The sequence below is a fragment of the Mizuhopecten yessoensis genome, unplaced genomic scaffold (genome assembly GCF_002113885.1).
Source record: "Mizuhopecten yessoensis strain PY_sf001 unplaced genomic scaffold, ASM211388v2 scaffold716295, whole genome shotgun sequence".
Classification (NCBI taxonomy): domain Eukaryota; kingdom Metazoa; phylum Mollusca; class Bivalvia; order Pectinida; family Pectinidae; genus Mizuhopecten; species Mizuhopecten yessoensis.
Window position 1 is genome coordinate 300,251 of NW_018480045.1, and position 19,404 is coordinate 319,654.

The following is a 19,404-nucleotide window of genomic DNA, read 5'->3' on the forward strand; positions in this document are numbered from 1 at the left end:
CTACTGCTACTTCGGGCAACACCTAAGTCTCGCAACTGCTACTTCGAGCAACACCTAAGTCTAGCTACTGCTACTTCGGACAACACCTAAGTCTCGCTACTGCTACTTCGGACAACACCTAAGTCTCGCTTCTGCTACTTTGGGCAACACCTAAGTCTCGCTACTGCTACTTAGGGCAACACCTAAGTCTCGCTACTGCTACTTCGGTCAACACCTAAGTCTCGCTACTGCTACTTCGGTCAACACCTAAGTCTCGCTACTGCTACTTCGGGCAACACTTAAGACTCGCTACTGCTACTTAGTGCAACACCTAAGTCTCGCTACTGCTACTTCTGGCAACCCCTAAGTCTCGCTTCTGCTACTTTGGGCAACACCTAAGTCTCGCTACTGCTACTTAGGGCAACACCTAAGTCTCGCTACTGCTACTTAGGGCAACACCTAAGTCTCGCTACTGCTACTTAGGGCAACACCTAAGTCTCGCTACTGCTACTTCCGGCAACGCCTAAGTCTCGCTACTGCTACTTCGGGCAACCCCTAAGTCTCGCTACTGCTACTTCGGGCAACGCTTAAGTCTCGCTACTGCTACTTCGGGCAACACTTAAGCCTCGCTACTGCTACTTCGGGCAACACCTAAGTCTCGCTGCTGCTACTTCGGGCAACACTTAAGTCTCGCTACTGCTACTTCGTGCAACACCTAAGTCTCGCTACTGCTACTTCTGGCATCACCTAAGTCTCACTTCTGCTACTTCGGGCAACACCTAAGTCTCACTACTGCTACTTCGGGCAACATCTAAGTCTCGCAACTGCTACTTCGGGCAACACCTAAGTCTAGCTACTGCTACTTCTGGCAACGCCTAAGTTTCACTACCGCTACTTCGGGCAACACCTAAGTCTCGCTACGGCTACTTCGGGCAACACTTAAGTCTCGCTACTGCTACTTAGGGCAACACCTAAGTCTCGCTACTGCTACTTAGGGCAACACCTAAGTCTCGCTACTGCTACTTCAGGCAACACCTAAGTCTCGCTACTGCTACTTCTGGCAAAACCTAAGTCTCGCTTCTGCTACTTCGGGCAACTCCTAAGTCTCGCTACTGCTACTTCGGGCAACACCGAAGTCTCGCAACTGCTACTTCGAGCAACACCTAAGTCTCACTACTGCTACTTCGGGCAACATCTAAGTCTCGCAAATGCTACTTCGGGCAACACCTAAGTCTAGCTACTGCTACTTCTGGCAACGCCTAAGTTTCACTACCGCTACTTCGGGCAACACCTAAGTCTCGCTACTGCTACGTCGGGCAACACCTAAGTCTCGCTTCTGCTACTTCTGACAGCACCTAAGTCTCGCTTCTGCTACTTTGGGCAACACCTAAGTCTCGCTACTGCTACTTAGGGCAACACCTAAGTCTCGCTACTGCTACTTAGGGCAACACCTAAGTCTCGCTACTGCTACTTAGGGCAACACCTAAGTCTCGCTACTGCTACTTCTGGCAAAACCTAAGTCTCGCTTCTGCTACTTCGGGCAACTCCTAAGTCTCGCTACTGCTACTTCGGGCAACTCCTAAGTCTCGCTTCTGCTACTTCGGGCAACTCCTAAGTCTCGCTACTGCTACTTCGGGCAACTCCTAAGTCTCGCTACTGCTACTTCGGGCAACCCCTAAGTCTCGCTTCTGCTACTTCTGGCAACCCCTAAGTCTCGCTTCTGCTACTTTGGGCAACACCTAAGTCTCGCTACTGCTACTTCTGGCAACACCTAAGTTTCACTACCGCTACTTCGGGCAATACCTAAGTCTCGCTACTGCTACTTAGGGCAACACCTAAGTCTCGCTACTGCTACTTCAGGCAACACCTAAGTCTCGCTACTGCTACTTCCGGCAACACCTAAGTCTCGCTACTGCTACTTCGAGCAACACTTAAGTCTCGCTACTGCTACTTCGGGCAACACCTAAGTCTCGCAACTGCTACTTCGGGCAACACCTAAGTCTAGCTACTGCTACTTCTGGCAACACCTAAGTTTCACTACCGCTACTTCGGGCAACACCTAAGTCTCGCTACTGCTACTTAGGGCAACACCTAAGTCTCGCTACTGCTACTTCGGGGCGGCGAGACAAAAAGCTATGAAAGGAACGGTGGGAAAAATAATTTCTACAAAGTCTTTTAAATTTATAAAACGTTTTATTGGTAACAGATTATATTTGACCGCTGTTTAAAACCACATGTCGACACCGCTGTATCTGGACAGACTGCCTCCTACATCAGGATCCTTTGTGAGACATCTCCAGTGTATCCATGATGGCTGACTTCTTCACGCGTTTGTTCATCGGAGCATCTGAGAAAGAATAAGGTTTAATTTTTTATTAACCATCCAATATGAGAACAAATTCAATGCAATGTTTGCTTGCATCCATTTCTTTCCATGAATGTTCTACAATTTCTTAACATGAATGTTCTACAACCCAAACTTTCTGTTGAGTTTCATGTAAAGGGATAACTTTACTTTCCAGATCCTTCGGACCCACTACTTCAGTTGTCATTTCAGGCAAAGGACACACCTTTTTGCTAACAAAATCGTCTCAATAATACAACCTTCTTATAATTACAGTCTGGTCAATTTCATCTTGATGGGGAGACAAACTTACTGGAATGTGCATTTGTGTGAATATGTCTCCCCGGTTCTTTTCATTGTACATGTATGAGAAATGTCATGAACTTTTAGTCATTTATAAACCAGTTTCATACAACAATTTTTGTTTTCTAAGAATTTGCAATTTAATTACCGTCATGAAAATGTTGAGATGTTTTGCGTCGTAGCTCCTCCAGATCTTCTTCAGCTTCAGCCCATTCTAGCACCAAACGTCTCCCATACAAATGGGTACTGTGACACAGAGCCTCGAATGCTCTCTAAATGAACAGAACCAGTAAAAATAAACAAATTTACAAAGAAATGAAATATTGTTTCTGATAATCATTTGATATAAAAGTTAACAAATAAATGGTAATGCTGGCGGAATTTATTTTTTAATCATTGAGATTTACCCATTTTGTGTATAATTACTGCTATCTTCTATAACTAACTTTATACCAGGAAAAAAGTCCCCTGAGTGATCCAGCTTCTGTTTGTCAAATTTAAATGCACTTCTTGATATCTTGGGAAGCAGTTTCAACCACGCTAATGAAAGGGAGGTGGAAAGATTGGTACACTGTAACAGAAATCAGATTAGTATATAGATCACTCAAAATGAAGAACTTACCTTGGCATCCTGCTTGGTAAGAAAGTCGACAAATCCAAAACCCCTATGTGTACCAGACCCACTAAGCTTGGTAGGTAGGCGTACTGACTTCAGTTCACCAAAGGTCCTGGAAATGAACAAAACAATAAATTATCATGATAACCCCCACATATTGTTTCAGAAACACTATCATCTACAAAGAACACAAAAGTAAATTACAGGGAGAAATTCTCATTTTAAAGATCAGAGGGGTTTTAAAGACTTTTCAAAAAGTCATTTTAATTTTACAAACATCAATTTTTGTTTTCTAATTTCATTTGAAGAGATGCAAGTGACATTTTCAAATAAATCTATTACATTTTTACTTAATTATATCCAAAAATGATATTAAGCAAGCAATAATGCAGAAACCTAAGTTTCAACAGACGTAAGAACAGACAGACACTCCAAATACTATACTACATCATCTCAAAATTTTTGATGGGCAAATAAAAACTTGAACAAGAGGCCCAATGGGCCTGCATCGTTCACCTGGTATTAATCTCACAATAAAAAAGTGGACTAAAATAAAGCTACAGGCAAAATATCAGTGTCTTGACTAAAGTCATTCAGAAGAAACCTGTGAAACGATATAAACACATTTGACCCTTGTGACCTTGAAAGTCAAACATGGACATCAAATTGAACAAACTTTATAGCCTTCATCCCAGAATGCAACTTGTCAAATATCACCACCCTAATGGCCCTATTCCTTTTGTTTATTGAGAAGATGACTTGTAAAGATTTATGCACTATGGACCAGAGTAGTTTTTAGTGATTTTTTTAGACAAATAACCTCTGTGACCTTGAATATGGACGAAGATCATTCATTTGAAACAAACTTTGTAGCCCTTCATGCCAACATCCTTCTGGCCATATATCATCATCCTGGGCCTTCTGGTTATTCAGAAGAAGTTGTTTGAAAGTTTAAACATATCTAACCCCCATGTGACCTTTAATATGGGCGAAGGTCATTCATTTGAACAAAACTTGGTAGTGCTTCATCCTCGCATGTTACTGGCCAAATATCATCATCCTGGGCCTTTTGGTTATTCACAAGTTGTTTAAAGATTTTAACATATTTGACCCCTGTGCCCTTGAATATGGGCAAAGGTCAATCATTTGAACACACTTTGTAGTCCTTCATCCCAGCATGTGACTTGCCAAATATCATCATCCTTAGCCTTTTGGTTATTTAGAAGAAGTTGTTAAAAAGTTTTGACATATTTGACCCCCCTGTGACTTTGAATATGGGCAAGGTAACTCATTTGAACAAATTTGGTAGTGCTTCATCCCAGCATGTTATTACCTAAATATCATAATCCTGGGCCTACTGGTTATTCAGAAATTGTTTGAAGATTTTAACATATTTGACCCCTGTGACCTTGAAAATGGACAAATGTCATTCATTTGAACAACCTTGGTAGCCCTTTATCCAAGCAAGCTACTGGCCAAATATCATCAGCCTGGACCTCTTGGTTATTCAGAAAAAGTTGTTTAAAGTTAATAGTTGACGACGGACTGACGGACGCCGCACCAGAGCATCAAAAAAAGGAAAAGCAAAGGGCAACAAATCTGTTTACCGTGGAACATGAGACCTAACTTCAATTTGCCGCAATATGCCTTCCTAAGATACATAAGTTTAACAAGTGTGGTGAATGAAGGCGAAAACGCAAGGAACTTATGCTCTAGACAAACAAATCAAAAATTAATGTGAGGCCATAACTCTGCATAAAGTAGGACATGAGACCTAACTTCAGTATGCAACACTCCACCTTTCCCAATTTTATAAACCAAAAGCAAGTTTGGTGAATGTAGGTGAAATAGAAAGAAAGCTATGCTTCATACATTTGTATCAGAAACAAAGGGCAGTAACTCTGCATATAACAGAAGAGGAGACTAAACTTCAACATGCAACACTTCACTTTTCCAAAACTCATAAATCATAAGCAAGTTTGGTGAATGTTGGTGAAATAGCAGGACAGTTATTGTCCCAACAAAATATTGTTTTCATTTAGCTCGCCAGCAAGCCCGATAACGTGATACATGTACCAGTATATATCTCATTAACCCTTTCACCCCTATGTAACTTTAGTAGACTCTACCATGCATTGATCGGGATGAGTCCATTATGGTCTACATTGGTGAAAAGGTTAAAGATCGGCCAAAAACAAAATTTCTAAAATCATTAGAAATAAACTGCATAATTTGTAAACGTATCTTTCTCATTGAAAAAAGGAAATGTTTTCAATTTTCACAGAATTGGTGACTACTTTCAACAAAGTGTGTGTGGCCTTCAATACCACTAAAATATTATTACCATATAACTACAGAGATGAAAGATACAGCCTGCTTACTGTTTTACTGCCAAATAATGAAGATAAACACCAATTCAATATCACATTTTATATTATTCTGATAAAATACTTGTAAAATTAATTACATCAGTGCAAATAAGGGGAGACAACTCCTAACATGAAAAGGTATCAGAATATCCCAAATCCATTCAGAGTCCCAGTCAAAGTAAAATTGTCACCATGCAGGCTTACTACATTAAAGAGGAACCACACATGTACGAGTTGTAATATTCTGATTTGTAATTACTTACTTAAAGAGTTCAAAGACCTCCTTCCTCTTTGCCTCGAATGGGATGTTTCTTACAAGGATTTTCGAGGTTTTTTGTTTAGTTGCCTTAGCCTTCTTCTTTTTCGTAGGTTTTGTTTCTGTGCTTCTGTTAATAATAAACAACAACAAACTTTTGAACAAATGCTGGGTTGGAAGTATATGTATTAGCTATGTATGCCTCCTTTCTAATGATACTGTTAAGTTTGTCATTTACTCCTTAATCTTAGGGCTATTCTAGTGGAGGTATTATGTAGCGGGCACGGAAGCACTTACCAATTATGTATGGGTGGTGGGGTGTAAAATAATGCTCAAATTTCGTGTATTTATATGTGGAACAGCCTTGAGTTAGTCAATGGCTGGGTATGTATTTATAGAGTGATCTAAGCTTATACCATAGATATTACTTACCGATGATAATTGTAATATGTTGTAGCACGTATCTTACTGAGATATAAACCAAAACATCAAATAGACATGACCAGCTTCATCTGTTATTAACCAAATCCAGAAGCACAATGATTTTTTGTTTTTGTTTTGCCTTTTCAACAAGAGACATTGTTCCTTTGAAGAAAATTCTAGATGCAATCATGGACATTGGAGTAAGTAGGGCGGTTATGGCATTGGGGGTAAATAAACAAAATATTCCAAATAAACAAAATATTCCAGAGGAATCTTGGCACCATCCATTGTAAGACCTTCATTAATTCTATGCAAAATTGATTTTTTCTTTTTTAAATACCTTCTCTGTTGAATTGATAGTCAACAGTAAAAAAAAAAAAGCATCTGGCATTAACTTTTTATCAAAACTTCTATTGCGTTTAACCTTGTTCTTTCAAAGTGGGGTTGTTGTGTGAATAAGGACGTCTCGGGGTGAGATTTTGTCTCTGAGAGTGGGCAACCCTGTTACCAGAATACTGCAACAGGAAATTTGAGAAAGATCTGTACCTTTACTTTCTGTGAAAATAGCGATGACAAACCTTAACTGTCAAATTCAAAGATAACCACCTCACATCCATTTTATTCTTTTATTCTTGTGACAGGTTTTAAAAATCAATACTTCACAACTAAGCCTTGAAGCCTGACCAAGACAGCTGTCTGTAGTACATTTTGTAATATATATATAAAAAAAAAAATACTATCAAATTCTAAAATAGCCACTTGGCAGCTATCTTGTTCTTCGGATCAGTCTGAAAATGAAAAAATTTACACAACAATTACAGGACCAAGGGAAACTTTAATATGAAATATGGAAAAGACCAGTCCATCAGTTTTTTTAGAAACAGCGATAACAAGAATTGCGTATGAACAGATGGATGAGGAACCGACCAATGACTGAAAGAAGAACAGACAACAGACCAGCCAAGAAAGGCAATTTGAACAGAACACCATCTGATGATTGTGGGCTGATAATACCCCGCTTACCCTGTTTGGCGGTGTGAAATCTTGAGTTCAAGTGTATGGCCATCCAGGTCAGTGTGTTGTAGTGTCTTCAAGGCCTGATCTGCACTCGCCTTCTCATAGTACTCAACAAATCCATAACCCATGGACAGATAATTTCCTGAAGAAAATTACATACAGACATTTTTTTAATAAACTGACATTTATATTAAGGATCCCTATCCCACTTCACTGTGCTTTAAGATCTACAGTTACCTCCCCTTCATTTCGTTTTGGCTATAACTGTAGCCTAGTTACACTGTCAGTACCCAGCCTGTATAATAAAGTTTGCCACACACCAGACTAAAATGTTGTTAACCCATCGGTCAATTACTGTCAGGTGGCCCTCTAAAAACCCTTAGGGGGTCAGTAGGAATTCCTAACAGTGTTTCAAACATTGAAGTTTGTCACTTTTTTGTTGTTACATTATTGGTTTACTAAGGGACCTTGATACAACTTGTGATGTGGTTTGTTACTAACCCCTATATCCCTGTAGATCTCTGTGTGTTTATCTTTAATTCACAGATCATACCTAAGTTTTTCATGTCCTTTTTCTTGGCCACTGAAACACTCTTAATCTTGCCACATTTCTTGAATTTCTGAAAGACAAAAATAGTTTTCAAATTGACGAATTCGAAAGACAAAAACAACAACTTTGGAATATGACAGCTTATAAATCAAACTTGTATCTAGAAAAGATGATCTAAACATTGTAACTTGTGTTAATAATTGTTTCACTTTACAAGAGGTCCATGGGTCTTAGATTGCTCTACCAAGTTTAATATCTGGCTTGGCCTCATTAAGATCATGAATGAAAAGAGTTGAACAAACTGTAGTTTAGCCCAAATACATCCACACCTCAAAGGATTAGACTGAAGCTGTCATGGAAGTATTCATAACAAACTGTAGTTTAGCCAACATACATCCACACCTCAAAGGATTAGACTGAAGCTGTCATGGAAGTAACCATACATTCAAATTTATTTCCTTTTCCCCCTTTTGTGACCCATCACCTCTTTTAGAACCCAAGCTGGGGGCTGGGTTTAACAAACTTCGATAATCTGACCACAAATACATGCAATAGGTAGCATTTTCCTACCTCAAGATTTTTTTTAAATTTTGGAGTCATTGGCCCTGTTTTACCAATATTAGATCCCCATTTTCATAACCGTAAACCCTGCTATTTCTGAAACAAATTTGTTTATGATATGGTCGAAATCAACAATCCCATTTGAACTCTCGCCTTACCTCCCTTAGTTCATCCTCTCGCGAATCAAAGTTCAGATTTTTCACAAATAGTGTTGTTCCCGACTCTGGCACCTCTTCCTCCTCCTCTGATTCCTCCTCTATTTGTTTCTCTTCCTTCTTTGTCTTGTTTATATCCATCTTCTCAACCTTCAAATCAAATATTCATATCCTTCCTTTATTTTCAAACTTTAATAATTAAATTCTTGTAGCCTTTCTCCAATATTTTCCATATGTTAACAATCAACACCCAGGTTATCATTGTCTTCTATCATAACTTTCCTCTCAAACAACTACTTCTTAGCAACAAAACAATCATGGCCTTCCTTCAACCTCAACATTTAAGCTTTTGCAGCTTAACTCATTCACCTCTGAAATTTCATTATGAACTATACCAATCTATGAATAGGAAGAGTTCAAATGTGTCTTCAGGGGTGGATGAGTTAATAATTCAGGAAATCGTGACTTGACTTTTATGTGTGTATTAGATTAAAAAACAAGAGTACCGCAGGGCGGAACAATATACGCCCGTCGAATGCCATATAGTGTTATATACTTTCTTACATTGAAATAAGATCTGCATTATTCTAAGAGTGGTAAGCTGACATGCTATAAAAATGTAGGAGAAAATCAAATACTGAAATGAACAAAGGGCAATAACTTTTGGAAAAATTGTCGAATCAAAATTCTTTTAAGGGTAACACAACTTCATATCATGATTATAATGTATACCAAGTTTCAAAGAGATCGGTCTTACACTCTACCGAATGAGCTAAAAGAAATTCTCTCTAGCCAAGTCGGTGGAAGCGGCTAGTATTTTACCAGGGTGACACATACAACCAAAGAAAATTATAATTGAGCTAAAATATCCTTAAACATTTTTATCTTAATGATCAGTTTCTCAAAACTATTATTTTACTACCTGTGCTTCATTTGGAACAGTGCCGGTTTCCTTCTGTTTTTCCTCTTCCTTGACTGTTGGTATGGTGGCTGGGGCCTTAAACACTTCCACAGGAGCCCACTCCAGGTATAGGGGGACGTGCTGGAACTGATGGCCATACAAAACAGTGTTAATATCACAAACACTTAATATATAGTAAGTCTCAGAGAACTCCAGAAATAATTTGGCCTTAGATATTGATGATAATAACAGCCTGAGATTCATGGGCCCTTATGATTTAGAAACACCCTTAAAGTCAATCATTTCAAATGTTCTATAGAGAATCAGATAACTGTCTCAGTCAACCAGAAGGCAGGGTGGCCATCTAAAATATTTGTATTGGCACAGAAAAAAGAGCACTTGGTAAGGAAACTATAAGCAGCATAAGTACCAAGTTTGGAGTTATTTGCTTCAGTGGTTCATGAGAAGAAAACAAAAACGTCTCCACCAATCAGCATTCAGAGCAGCCATCTTGGAATTTTTGATTGTCAAGAAAAGTAACATCTTGAGAAGTTGAGAAAAGAAATCAGTTATTAACAGATGATGGACGAAGAGATAGCGATAGGTCACATAATCAATTATGTGAGATGGCACTGTACGAATTCTCCTGCCTATGCACTCTAGCATACAGTGTATTCAAAGAAAATAAATTTAAGGGAACAGCAGCTAAGGTCAAAGCATAGGTCACAGTGAGGTTTTAGTGACCTTTGTCTTGCACTCCACCATCCCAAGATGTCCTTGTACACCAAATCTGGTAACTCCAAGAGAAATAGTATAGAACATATGTCCCGGACAAACATCTCGAACGGAAGGATGGAAAGAAGGACAGACAGGACTAATGAACAGTGGAGGTAATTTGAATGGTAGGTTTCAGTCTTAAATGTCATCCAAAAGTCATCAACCTTGGATTAAGAATAATCTGAATGTATAGTGCCATCTGATGGGACCAGAAGGCAAAAAGTTTGTAAAGAAAGTCAATCTTGGAAAAAAGACAATCAGAAAGAAAACTTTATATAAAGCCAAAATCAACTTGAAGTAATGAACTTGTGTGTACCAAATCTTAGATCAGTAAACTCAGATTTGTTAAAAATGAACAGTTTTGTTTTCTAAAAAACCAATCTAGAAATATGCAAGCAGGAAGTCCCAATCTATATTAAACCAACCTTGGAATAGGCAATCCTCCTGAAGCCTGACTTGGCCTCGGTTGGTTCCAGGTATTCTACGATGGCTGTGACACCTGACGGTGGGAGAACGACCCGACCGACTGTCCCATGTTTACTGAATAAGTCTCTCAACTCCTCACACTTTGTACCTGCTGGCAAGTTCTTCACCAGCATCACTGTTTTACTTCTTGCTGCTGAAGGCTATAAATAGAAAAAACATTTCTTTTTTATCAATTTTAACTTTTTTATTTAACCTCAAATTCTGAAATTGCAAAAATCATTCAATATTACGGATAAAAAAAGTCATAAATCTTATACAGTTTTCAGAATAGCGCATATATGTTTATGAGAATTCTTCTGTAACTATATAACTATATATAAACAATGGTGATTCTTAGCAGGCTTTACTGAAATGATCTCACAAATATGTGATCTATCATGATGTTGGTCTTTATGTACAGCCTTCAAGAAATTTTCTAAATAAAAAGCTGGTACATCATATTGGTGGTCTATCAAGAGAGGGCTATTGAAATGATGTAATTTAGTATGAATGTGTGGTCTATCAAAGGGTGGTCTCCTCCGAAAGGTTTTATTAAGTCTACCTTATTTATAAGAAATACAAGTCTTACATATATGGAAAGGAAGGGTATCTCTATTAAAATAGATTATTATTGAATTCATATACTTCAGAAAAAATTCATGTTACATACATGTATGTGTATCTCATTTTGGTAGTATATCTCATAAGGCTGGGGTTGTCTTTCTAGACGTTTTTTTTTTTTAATTTATACAATTTAGCATATTGAGTGGTCTAACCATACAGGGTTTACTGTACTGCTTTAATTTAGAATACATCTATTAGGTGGTTTCTTTATCAAGGTGACAATCACTGTGCTTACCTGACTGAAGCTGTCGAGTGCCACGCCCTCCTCTAACAGGAAATCACGTGTTTCAGCCACAATCTGGGTCTCTCCCAAGGCCATCCTCACTCCAAGACTCTGCTTTGCCTCCTACAGGTAATAACACAGCCATACACATGTACATGTTATTTCTCAATTGATGGACAAGTAGACCTGTATTCTACAGCTTTAGGTAGCAGTCAAGTGTTCAGATTATTCACCATTAATTTAACAAAGTCTAAGTGTTGCAGAACATGATTCAAGTACAAGGTATGTTTTTTCCACAGGAACAACACCAATATGCATCACAGTTTCGGTGTTTCCTTGAATGACAAAATTTCAAAATGTTTCCATTTATTTGGTAGCTACACAATGGCATGTGTTTTTCCTATTTTTTGAACTTATTATTGTCTCTTTCTTAACTGCCAGAAAAAATGTAAGAAAATTCTTATTGCATTATATATTTTAATGATGGCAAAAAATATTGATTTATTATTTAAGTCTTTTGGACATCTCCAAAAAATATTTCCCTGACAACTATTAACTTATAAGACACTTTACACTAATAAATCTCTGAATGTACATTCAGGTTAAACTTACTGCATCTAGAATGTGACTTTTCTCTGCCCCATACTTGTCTGCCAGGACATCGGCCACAGCGTTAGCCCCCAGAAACAAAGAATTCCAGTTGTGAGAACTGCAACCAACAAGATTTTCATGTAAATAAAGTGTCATATTCTTACAAAACACTTTAAGTAAAGAAGACTGTTGCATCATCTCAGCCTCCATCATTTTGGTATATCATTTTATAAAGCTTACATAACACATCATGTGTCGGTCATCTTTGCAGAAACGCAAGAAATATTCAAGGTATTATTTAGTGTACAAACTGTAATCATACTTGTGTAGCGGTAATGAGTATTCATATTGTAGTACCTGTTAAGCTGTCTTTACAGTTCTTAATTATGTACAGCACCAACAACAGAAATACATGTGCTATTTACAGTATTGTTACTGATGATTTTAGTCAGTGCTTCTCCATTACACACACACAAAATGGGTACAGTTCCTACATCTTTTGCTGTGAAAATACAACTCACAACCCAGATATTTTGTTAAATCTTGACATTTCAAAGTACACAAAATCTAATTTCATCAGCTCATTTATGTAGATAACACTGGGCATCAAAAGTTAAACTGATATTAAACTAACATTAAAGAGACATTATAATCTGTATATAATTATCCCTATTACTTAACATTGAACTTACTTTAATATGGATTTGATTAACAGTTTTTTAAAATTCCTAAATTACAAAAACATACCTGCCAGCCAAAGCTTTCTGTTTGTCCTGTTTTTTGTTTTTGTAAGATGAACCCTCTGAAAAAAAAGAGTTAATTAATTCATTATCAACAAGTTCTGCAAACATTAATTTTTAACTGAATAAATATAAATATATGACATGGTCACTACAGCAGGAAGTCAACATACAAGTGCATATGACATAGTCACTACAGCAGGAAGTCAACATACAAGTGCATATGACATGGTCACTACAGCAGGAAGTCAACATACAAGTACACATGACATAGTCACTACAGCAGGAAGTCAACATACAAGTACATATGACATAGTCACTACAGCAGGAAGTCAACATACAAGTACATATGACAAAGTCACTACAGCAGGTAGTCAACATACAAGTATATATGACATAGTCACTACAGCGGGAAGTCAACATACAAGTACATATGACATAGTCACTACAGCAGGAAGTCAACATACAAGTACATATGACATAGTCACTACAGCAGGAAGTCAACATACAAGTACATATGACATAGTCACTACAGCGGAAAGTCAACATACAAGTACATATGACACAGTCACTACAGCCATTGATATACCTGATATCTTGGATTCATCTTCTTTTTTTGTCTTAGCCGGTATAAGATGAATCAGTCTTCCCTGCAAACACAGAAACACATTTTCAATTCAGAAATTTTATCCTGTTAAGTAATTAGTGTATCAAACACTAGTTTTTTTCCTGCTGGCAGTGTTCGACTATACACATGTATTACAATCTGTAGCCAGTGTATGTCTATGCACAGGTATTACAATCTGTAGCCAGTGTATGTCTATACACATGTATTACAATCTGTAGCAAGTGTAAGTCTGCACATTAGGTCAGAATGTCTAGAAATCATTGATTTAGAGCTAGTGTGATGACAGTTTCATTTTCTAAACAGGTTGCAAATGTTAATGCAGGCCTGGATAGACTTTGTCAAGGCTCACAAGAACGCCTATCACATCACTTAGCTGTGTCCTTATTTCATAAATTAAGTTTAGTCCAACCGTTTGATAAACAAGTGCAGCCAAGATGTACAACTCTTTTCAGAAACAATTCCAACTAATAATCCTGAAAAATACCTCCTTCACTAAAGAGTTCTCCAGACAAAAATATTTTGTGAATGGAATTGTTAGTTTGTTCATTAATATTGATGAGACATTAGAAATGTAAACAACAATGCATATTCAATGTATTGACAAAAAAACAACACTTTGGTAATTCCAAATTATAAAGTAATTAGCAATGGAAAGTAATGTATAACTCTAATACAAACCACAGGAATGATGTATATTGTGGCATATATCCTTAATTCTGTCTAGAAAGGTGGCATTTACCATAAAGGTTGTTCCATCTAGTTCCGCGTAGGCATTCACGGCGTGTTCAGGCATGAGGTAGGTCACAATAGCAAATCCTTTCACTTTCTTTGTCAGACTGTCAATAGGGAGATGAATTTCTGACACCGGACCTGTAAGGAAATTTGATGTATTTGCTCTGTTTTTCCTTTTTTCTAACCAATACAATGCTATAACATCTGAATATGTAGCAGTTTTCTTTTTTGACAATGATACTTCATACAATATGGAAACATTTTTTGGTTTAAATTATGAAATAAAAGTGAAATGTTTGATCTTATTTCTGATATAAAAAGAAGCATTTCTGGTCTGATTTCTGATAAACGACAGCAAAGCAACACTTTTCTTTGGATTATGGCAGGCTTTTATTACAAGTCAAAGACACAAAGTCTGTCATAAGGTGAAAGTGGTAGGGATAAAATATACTTAAATAGCATTAAATAGGTACCACTTACCATATCTTTCAAATAACTTTTGGAGATCCTCTTCTGTACAGGAATAGGTCAGGTTCCTCACAAATATCCTTCCTGACTGTAATAAGTATGTAATATGTTACATGCAAAACACATTTCAATAAACATGTATAGTACATGTATAATTATAATTTAGGACTCCTTTTTAAATTTCATTTTAATTGTGGAATAATACTGGTATATATGGTAAATCTGAAAGCCTGTATCATTCACATGTTTGTACTGTGATCTTAACCAAACAAGACATTGAGATGCTTCAGCTTATTTGTGACCAGAACCCTCGGTAATTTCTAAGACAAACACCAAGACAATGGACCTCTTGTTTGTATCTCACTGCAGCAACTGTATACAATCCCAATGGAGTTCTAAGATAAACATGAAATTATTACTAATTCTTGGCTACTTGCAAGTGGACAAATAAGACATTTACATGGTCTTACCTCAGCGATCGTTTCCTCCTCACCGTCCTCCTCCTTAGACTGAAACCAAAGAAATTTTAGAAAAAATAAATCCCATTTTCTTTAAGTTCCACATATGTGGAAAATTATTTGTAAGATGTATGCAATCAGTGTTCTCGTTCAAAGACGGTTTCCGGCAAAAGTAGCCTGCTATTCAACTTCGAAACGGCTTTTATTTAGAATATGTAACGGTCAGTATTATAGTATGTGAAAATTCAGCCTGTTATTCTTTTTGAGTCAAACATTAATTTTTAAACTTAGTGAGAACGCTGGCAATTTAAGGTTTAGCTGATCTAAATTATACACACAATGTGCTGATAGAACAAGACACAACAGATACAACTAATGTGACGGTGTGCCCAAACCTTCATCTCCCACAGTCGGGGAACATCTTCCCATTGAACCGGAGCCCCACTCTCCGCCCGAGTACACCTCTTCAGGAAGATACGCTTACCACCTAAAGGTAAATACATGTATCTATACTCAGGGTTGGAACTCAGAACTCAATATTAAATCAGGAACTGATTGTTAATTTAAATTTCATAAATATTTTTATGTGTTTTGCAATGTGTGGTATGTGAAAAACATTAAGGTCCATAATATAACTTGAGAAGTGAAAATAATTCTGTAATGAATTTCAACTGTGCTTTTTTCTAATTAATCACAGATCTTAAAATCACATCTTAGATATTTCTTGGAGAATATGAGTCTGCTTTCTGTACACTTGCTTATACATACCAATAAAGTTTTTGTTATTCCTCATGGCTTCTTCAAGGTCTTTTTCATTCTTAAAACTGACATAGGCAATCCCTGAAAAGTGATGAATGGTAGGACAAATCAGAAATATCTAACATGAAATTATTTGTATATCACTATTATTTCCCACATTACTTTCTGTTTTAAAGGTAGCCTATTTATCTGTCATAGAGCAAGTTAAGAACAGCATTTGTTCTGGTGGAGGACTTCAGACATTTATACATTCTCTGGTGGAGGACTTCAGACATTTATACGTTCTCTGGTGGAGGCCTTCAGACATTTATACGTTCTCCGGTGTAGGACTTCAGACATTTATACGTTCTCCGGTGTAGGACTTCAGACATTTATACGTTCTCTCGTGGAGGACTTCAGACATTTATACGTTCACTGGTCGAGGTCTTCAGACATTTATATGTTCTCCGGTGGAGGACTTCAGACATTTATACTTTCTCTGGTGGAGGACTTCAGACATTTAAACGTTCTCTGGTGGAGGACTTCAGACAGTTATGCGTTCTCTGGTAGAGGACTTCAGACATTTATACGTTCTCAGGTGGAGGACTTCAGACATTTATACGTTCACTGGTCGAGGTCTTCAGACATTTATATGTTCTCCGGTGGAGGACTTCAGACATTTATCCGTTCTCTGGTGGAGGACTTCAGACATTTAGACTTTCTCCGGTGGAGGACTTCAGACATTTATCCGTTCTCTGGTGGAGGACTTCAGACATTTAGACTTTCTCCGGTGGAGGACTTCAGACATTTATACGTTCACTGGTCGAGGTCTTCAGACATTTATATGTTCTCCGGTGGAGGACTTCAGACATTTATACATTCTCTGGTGGAGGACTTCAGACATTTATACATTCTCTGGCGGAGGACTTCAGACATTTATACGTTCTCCGGTTGAGGACTTCAGACATTTATACGTTCTCTGTTGGAGGACTTCAGACATTTATACGTTCTCTGTTGGAGGACTTCAGACATTTATACGTTCACTGGTCGAGGTCTTCAGACATTTATATGTTCTCCGGTGGAGGACTTCAGACATTTATAAGTTCTCTGGTGGAGGACTTCAGACATTTAGACTTTCTCCGGTGGAGGACTTCAGACATTTATCCGTTCTCTGGTGGAGGACTTCAGACATTTAGACTTTCTCCGGTGGAGGACTTCAGACATTTATCCGTTCTCTGGTGGAGGACTTCAGACATGTATACGTTCTCTGGTGGAGGACTTCAGTCATTTATACATTCTCTGGTGGAGGACTTCAGACATTTAAACTTTCTCTGGTGGAGGACTTCAGACATTTAGACTTTCTCCGGTGGAGGACTTCAGACATTTATCCGTTCTCTGGTGGAGGACTTCAGACATTTAAACTTTCTCTGGTGGAGGACTTCAGACATTTAAACTTTCTCTGGTGGAGGACTTCAGACATTTATACATTCTCTGGTGGAGGACTTCAGACATTTAGACTTTCTCCGGTGGAGGACTTCAGACATTTATACGTTCTCTGGTGGAGGACTTCAGACATTTATACGTTCTCTGAATTTAACAATGATATTTGAACAATTTTAAATGACAACTGTGTGTGATAGATGAAGGAAATTCCTCCTCTTGTAAGCCCTATAGGGTAGTGATCTGTCACCATTCTTCAGTTTTACAGTCACTGTAATACTGTGTAACATGCATCACAAAATTGAGCATAATGCAAAATATACTGATGAGATATTAAATGTCTACAATGTACTTTATTTCATGTGAGTCTTCTGGGTTTTTTCTTTCTGTATTATTGATCAAGTTCCAATTGAACAACCAGGCAAACATACACGATTGTGCACAACATCAACAGACATTGTTTTTTTGGTTTGGTATATTTTTTGTCACGCACAAAATTTATAAACGGTAAGAGAATGCATCGTAAAAATGCTTTCATACAATTCTGCCATCTGAAGAAACAACTGTAACAAAAATTGGTTTTATCATCCAAAAATACTGCATACCATACAGAGGTTTCTTCTTAGCATTCCTTGGTATCCTGATAGATGTTAACTGTAGAGGCTTGAAAAACTCCTTTACTGCTTTCTGAGGAAAACAAAACAGAAACTGATCAGACACACAAAATATAGGTAAGAACTTCGTTGTCAACCAATAATATAAAAGAATAGTGAAAACTAGTAAATGTAAAGACATCAACAGTAATATCTGCAAAAATGTTCCCAACAGCAACCACAGCCTGGAGGGAAGTTTGTTTTTAACATATTGCTACAGTATATAATTACAATTGATGATACAATTAAAGTACCAAAACAATAACCTTATTTATGTTTACCTGTACCAAACCCTGTTATATAGAGATCGAATGGCATTTTTTAAAATTTTCATTCTGGTATGAATGCCAATCAGTTACATCCATATTGCTGAAGCCTGCTAGGATTCATGTTTAATATGAATGTAACCGATTTGCATTCTTACCGGCATTAAAATTTAAAAAACGCCGTCCAATCCATATATTTACATTTTTACTATAGAACAATTGTATGATTTTTATTTATTTGTTCTTTAATAATCAATTTATTTACTGCGTTTTGTTCATCCTTCAAACGACATTGGCAGAACAGCCCTATTTAAATCAAATTGGCGCCAATAATTAACCGTAGTCATTTGAGCATTGGACGCAGAGGCATTCTCCCATGTAATTCGAAGCGAAGTGACAAGACTCTCATTGAACAAGGTACATCTATGACGTCATAAGTAAACCACGTGTTACGTCACAAGAGTTATCAAGAAAATTGTCCGAGACAAAGACAGTTTACACACTGAATGTATATATATGTACAAACCTCGCCGCAGGAAACTTGAAGACCTTTCATTTTCACTACCAGTCCTGGGTCATTCGTCTGTCAACAATAGAAAATTCACAATAATTGGATAACATGTAGCAGATTCAAATGGTACAATGATAACTAGAGATTTGTTTATGTGAACAAAAACATATGTCTCCCCTTTAACAGTCACAATGACCTAACGACAGTGCATTACATATCATCTATGGGTGATGCAATTATACTTTAAGTTTTATCAAGATATCTTTAACAGTTTAACCCTAAGCCTGGACAAGATGTTCCTGAAAATTTTGCACATATTTGACCTTTGACCTTCAGGTCAAGGTCGCAATGACCTATGACAGTTCACATTGTCTATGGATGATGCAGGTATATTCAAGTTTCATCAAGATATCTTTAACGGTTTAAAAGTTATGGCCCGGACAAGATCAAATTAGAAGAACCAGAACAAGAACAAGAACCAGTACTAATACAATATGTCTCTCTTTAGGAGAAGACTTATATAGGCTAAGCCTGTTCTCTCATCCAAATGTTCAATTGTTTTTGTCCAATAAAATTTGTTGATACTCCAATACGTCTCCCTTCATTCGAAGGGGAG

General features: G+C 37.4%; 1 protein-coding gene across 1 annotated transcript in view; it reads right to left on the reverse strand.

Moving 5' to 3' along the window:
* Window positions 1-2,164: 2,164 nt before the first annotated feature.
* LOC110442744 (probable RNA-binding protein 19) overlaps window positions 2,165-19,404 on the reverse strand; it is a 28,083-nt gene continuing 10,843 nt past the window's right edge. The window contains exons 8-27 of the mRNA XM_021486493.1: window positions 18,804-18,860; window positions 17,964-18,045; window positions 15,949-16,020; window positions 15,576-15,667; window positions 15,193-15,231; window positions 14,735-14,810; window positions 14,262-14,392; window positions 13,484-13,544; window positions 12,902-12,956; window positions 12,176-12,272; window positions 11,576-11,686; window positions 10,677-10,877; window positions 9,496-9,621; window positions 8,577-8,723; window positions 7,861-7,927; window positions 7,314-7,449; window positions 5,875-5,997; window positions 3,249-3,354; window positions 2,775-2,898; window positions 2,165-2,326 (exon numbers count right to left, since the gene is read on the reverse strand). Of these exons, the coding sequence (XP_021342168.1) occupies window positions 2,253-2,326; window positions 2,775-2,898; window positions 3,249-3,354; window positions 5,875-5,997; window positions 7,314-7,449; window positions 7,861-7,927; window positions 8,577-8,723; window positions 9,496-9,621; window positions 10,677-10,877; window positions 11,576-11,686; window positions 12,176-12,272; window positions 12,902-12,956; window positions 13,484-13,544; window positions 14,262-14,392; window positions 14,735-14,810; window positions 15,193-15,231; window positions 15,576-15,667; window positions 15,949-16,020; window positions 17,964-18,045; window positions 18,804-18,860 (1,977 nt within the window). The 3' untranslated portion in view covers window positions 2,165-2,252. The remainder of the gene's footprint in view (window positions 2,327-2,774; window positions 2,899-3,248; window positions 3,355-5,874; window positions 5,998-7,313; window positions 7,450-7,860; window positions 7,928-8,576; window positions 8,724-9,495; window positions 9,622-10,676; window positions 10,878-11,575; window positions 11,687-12,175; window positions 12,273-12,901; window positions 12,957-13,483; window positions 13,545-14,261; window positions 14,393-14,734; window positions 14,811-15,192; window positions 15,232-15,575; window positions 15,668-15,948; window positions 16,021-17,963; window positions 18,046-18,803; window positions 18,861-19,404) is intronic.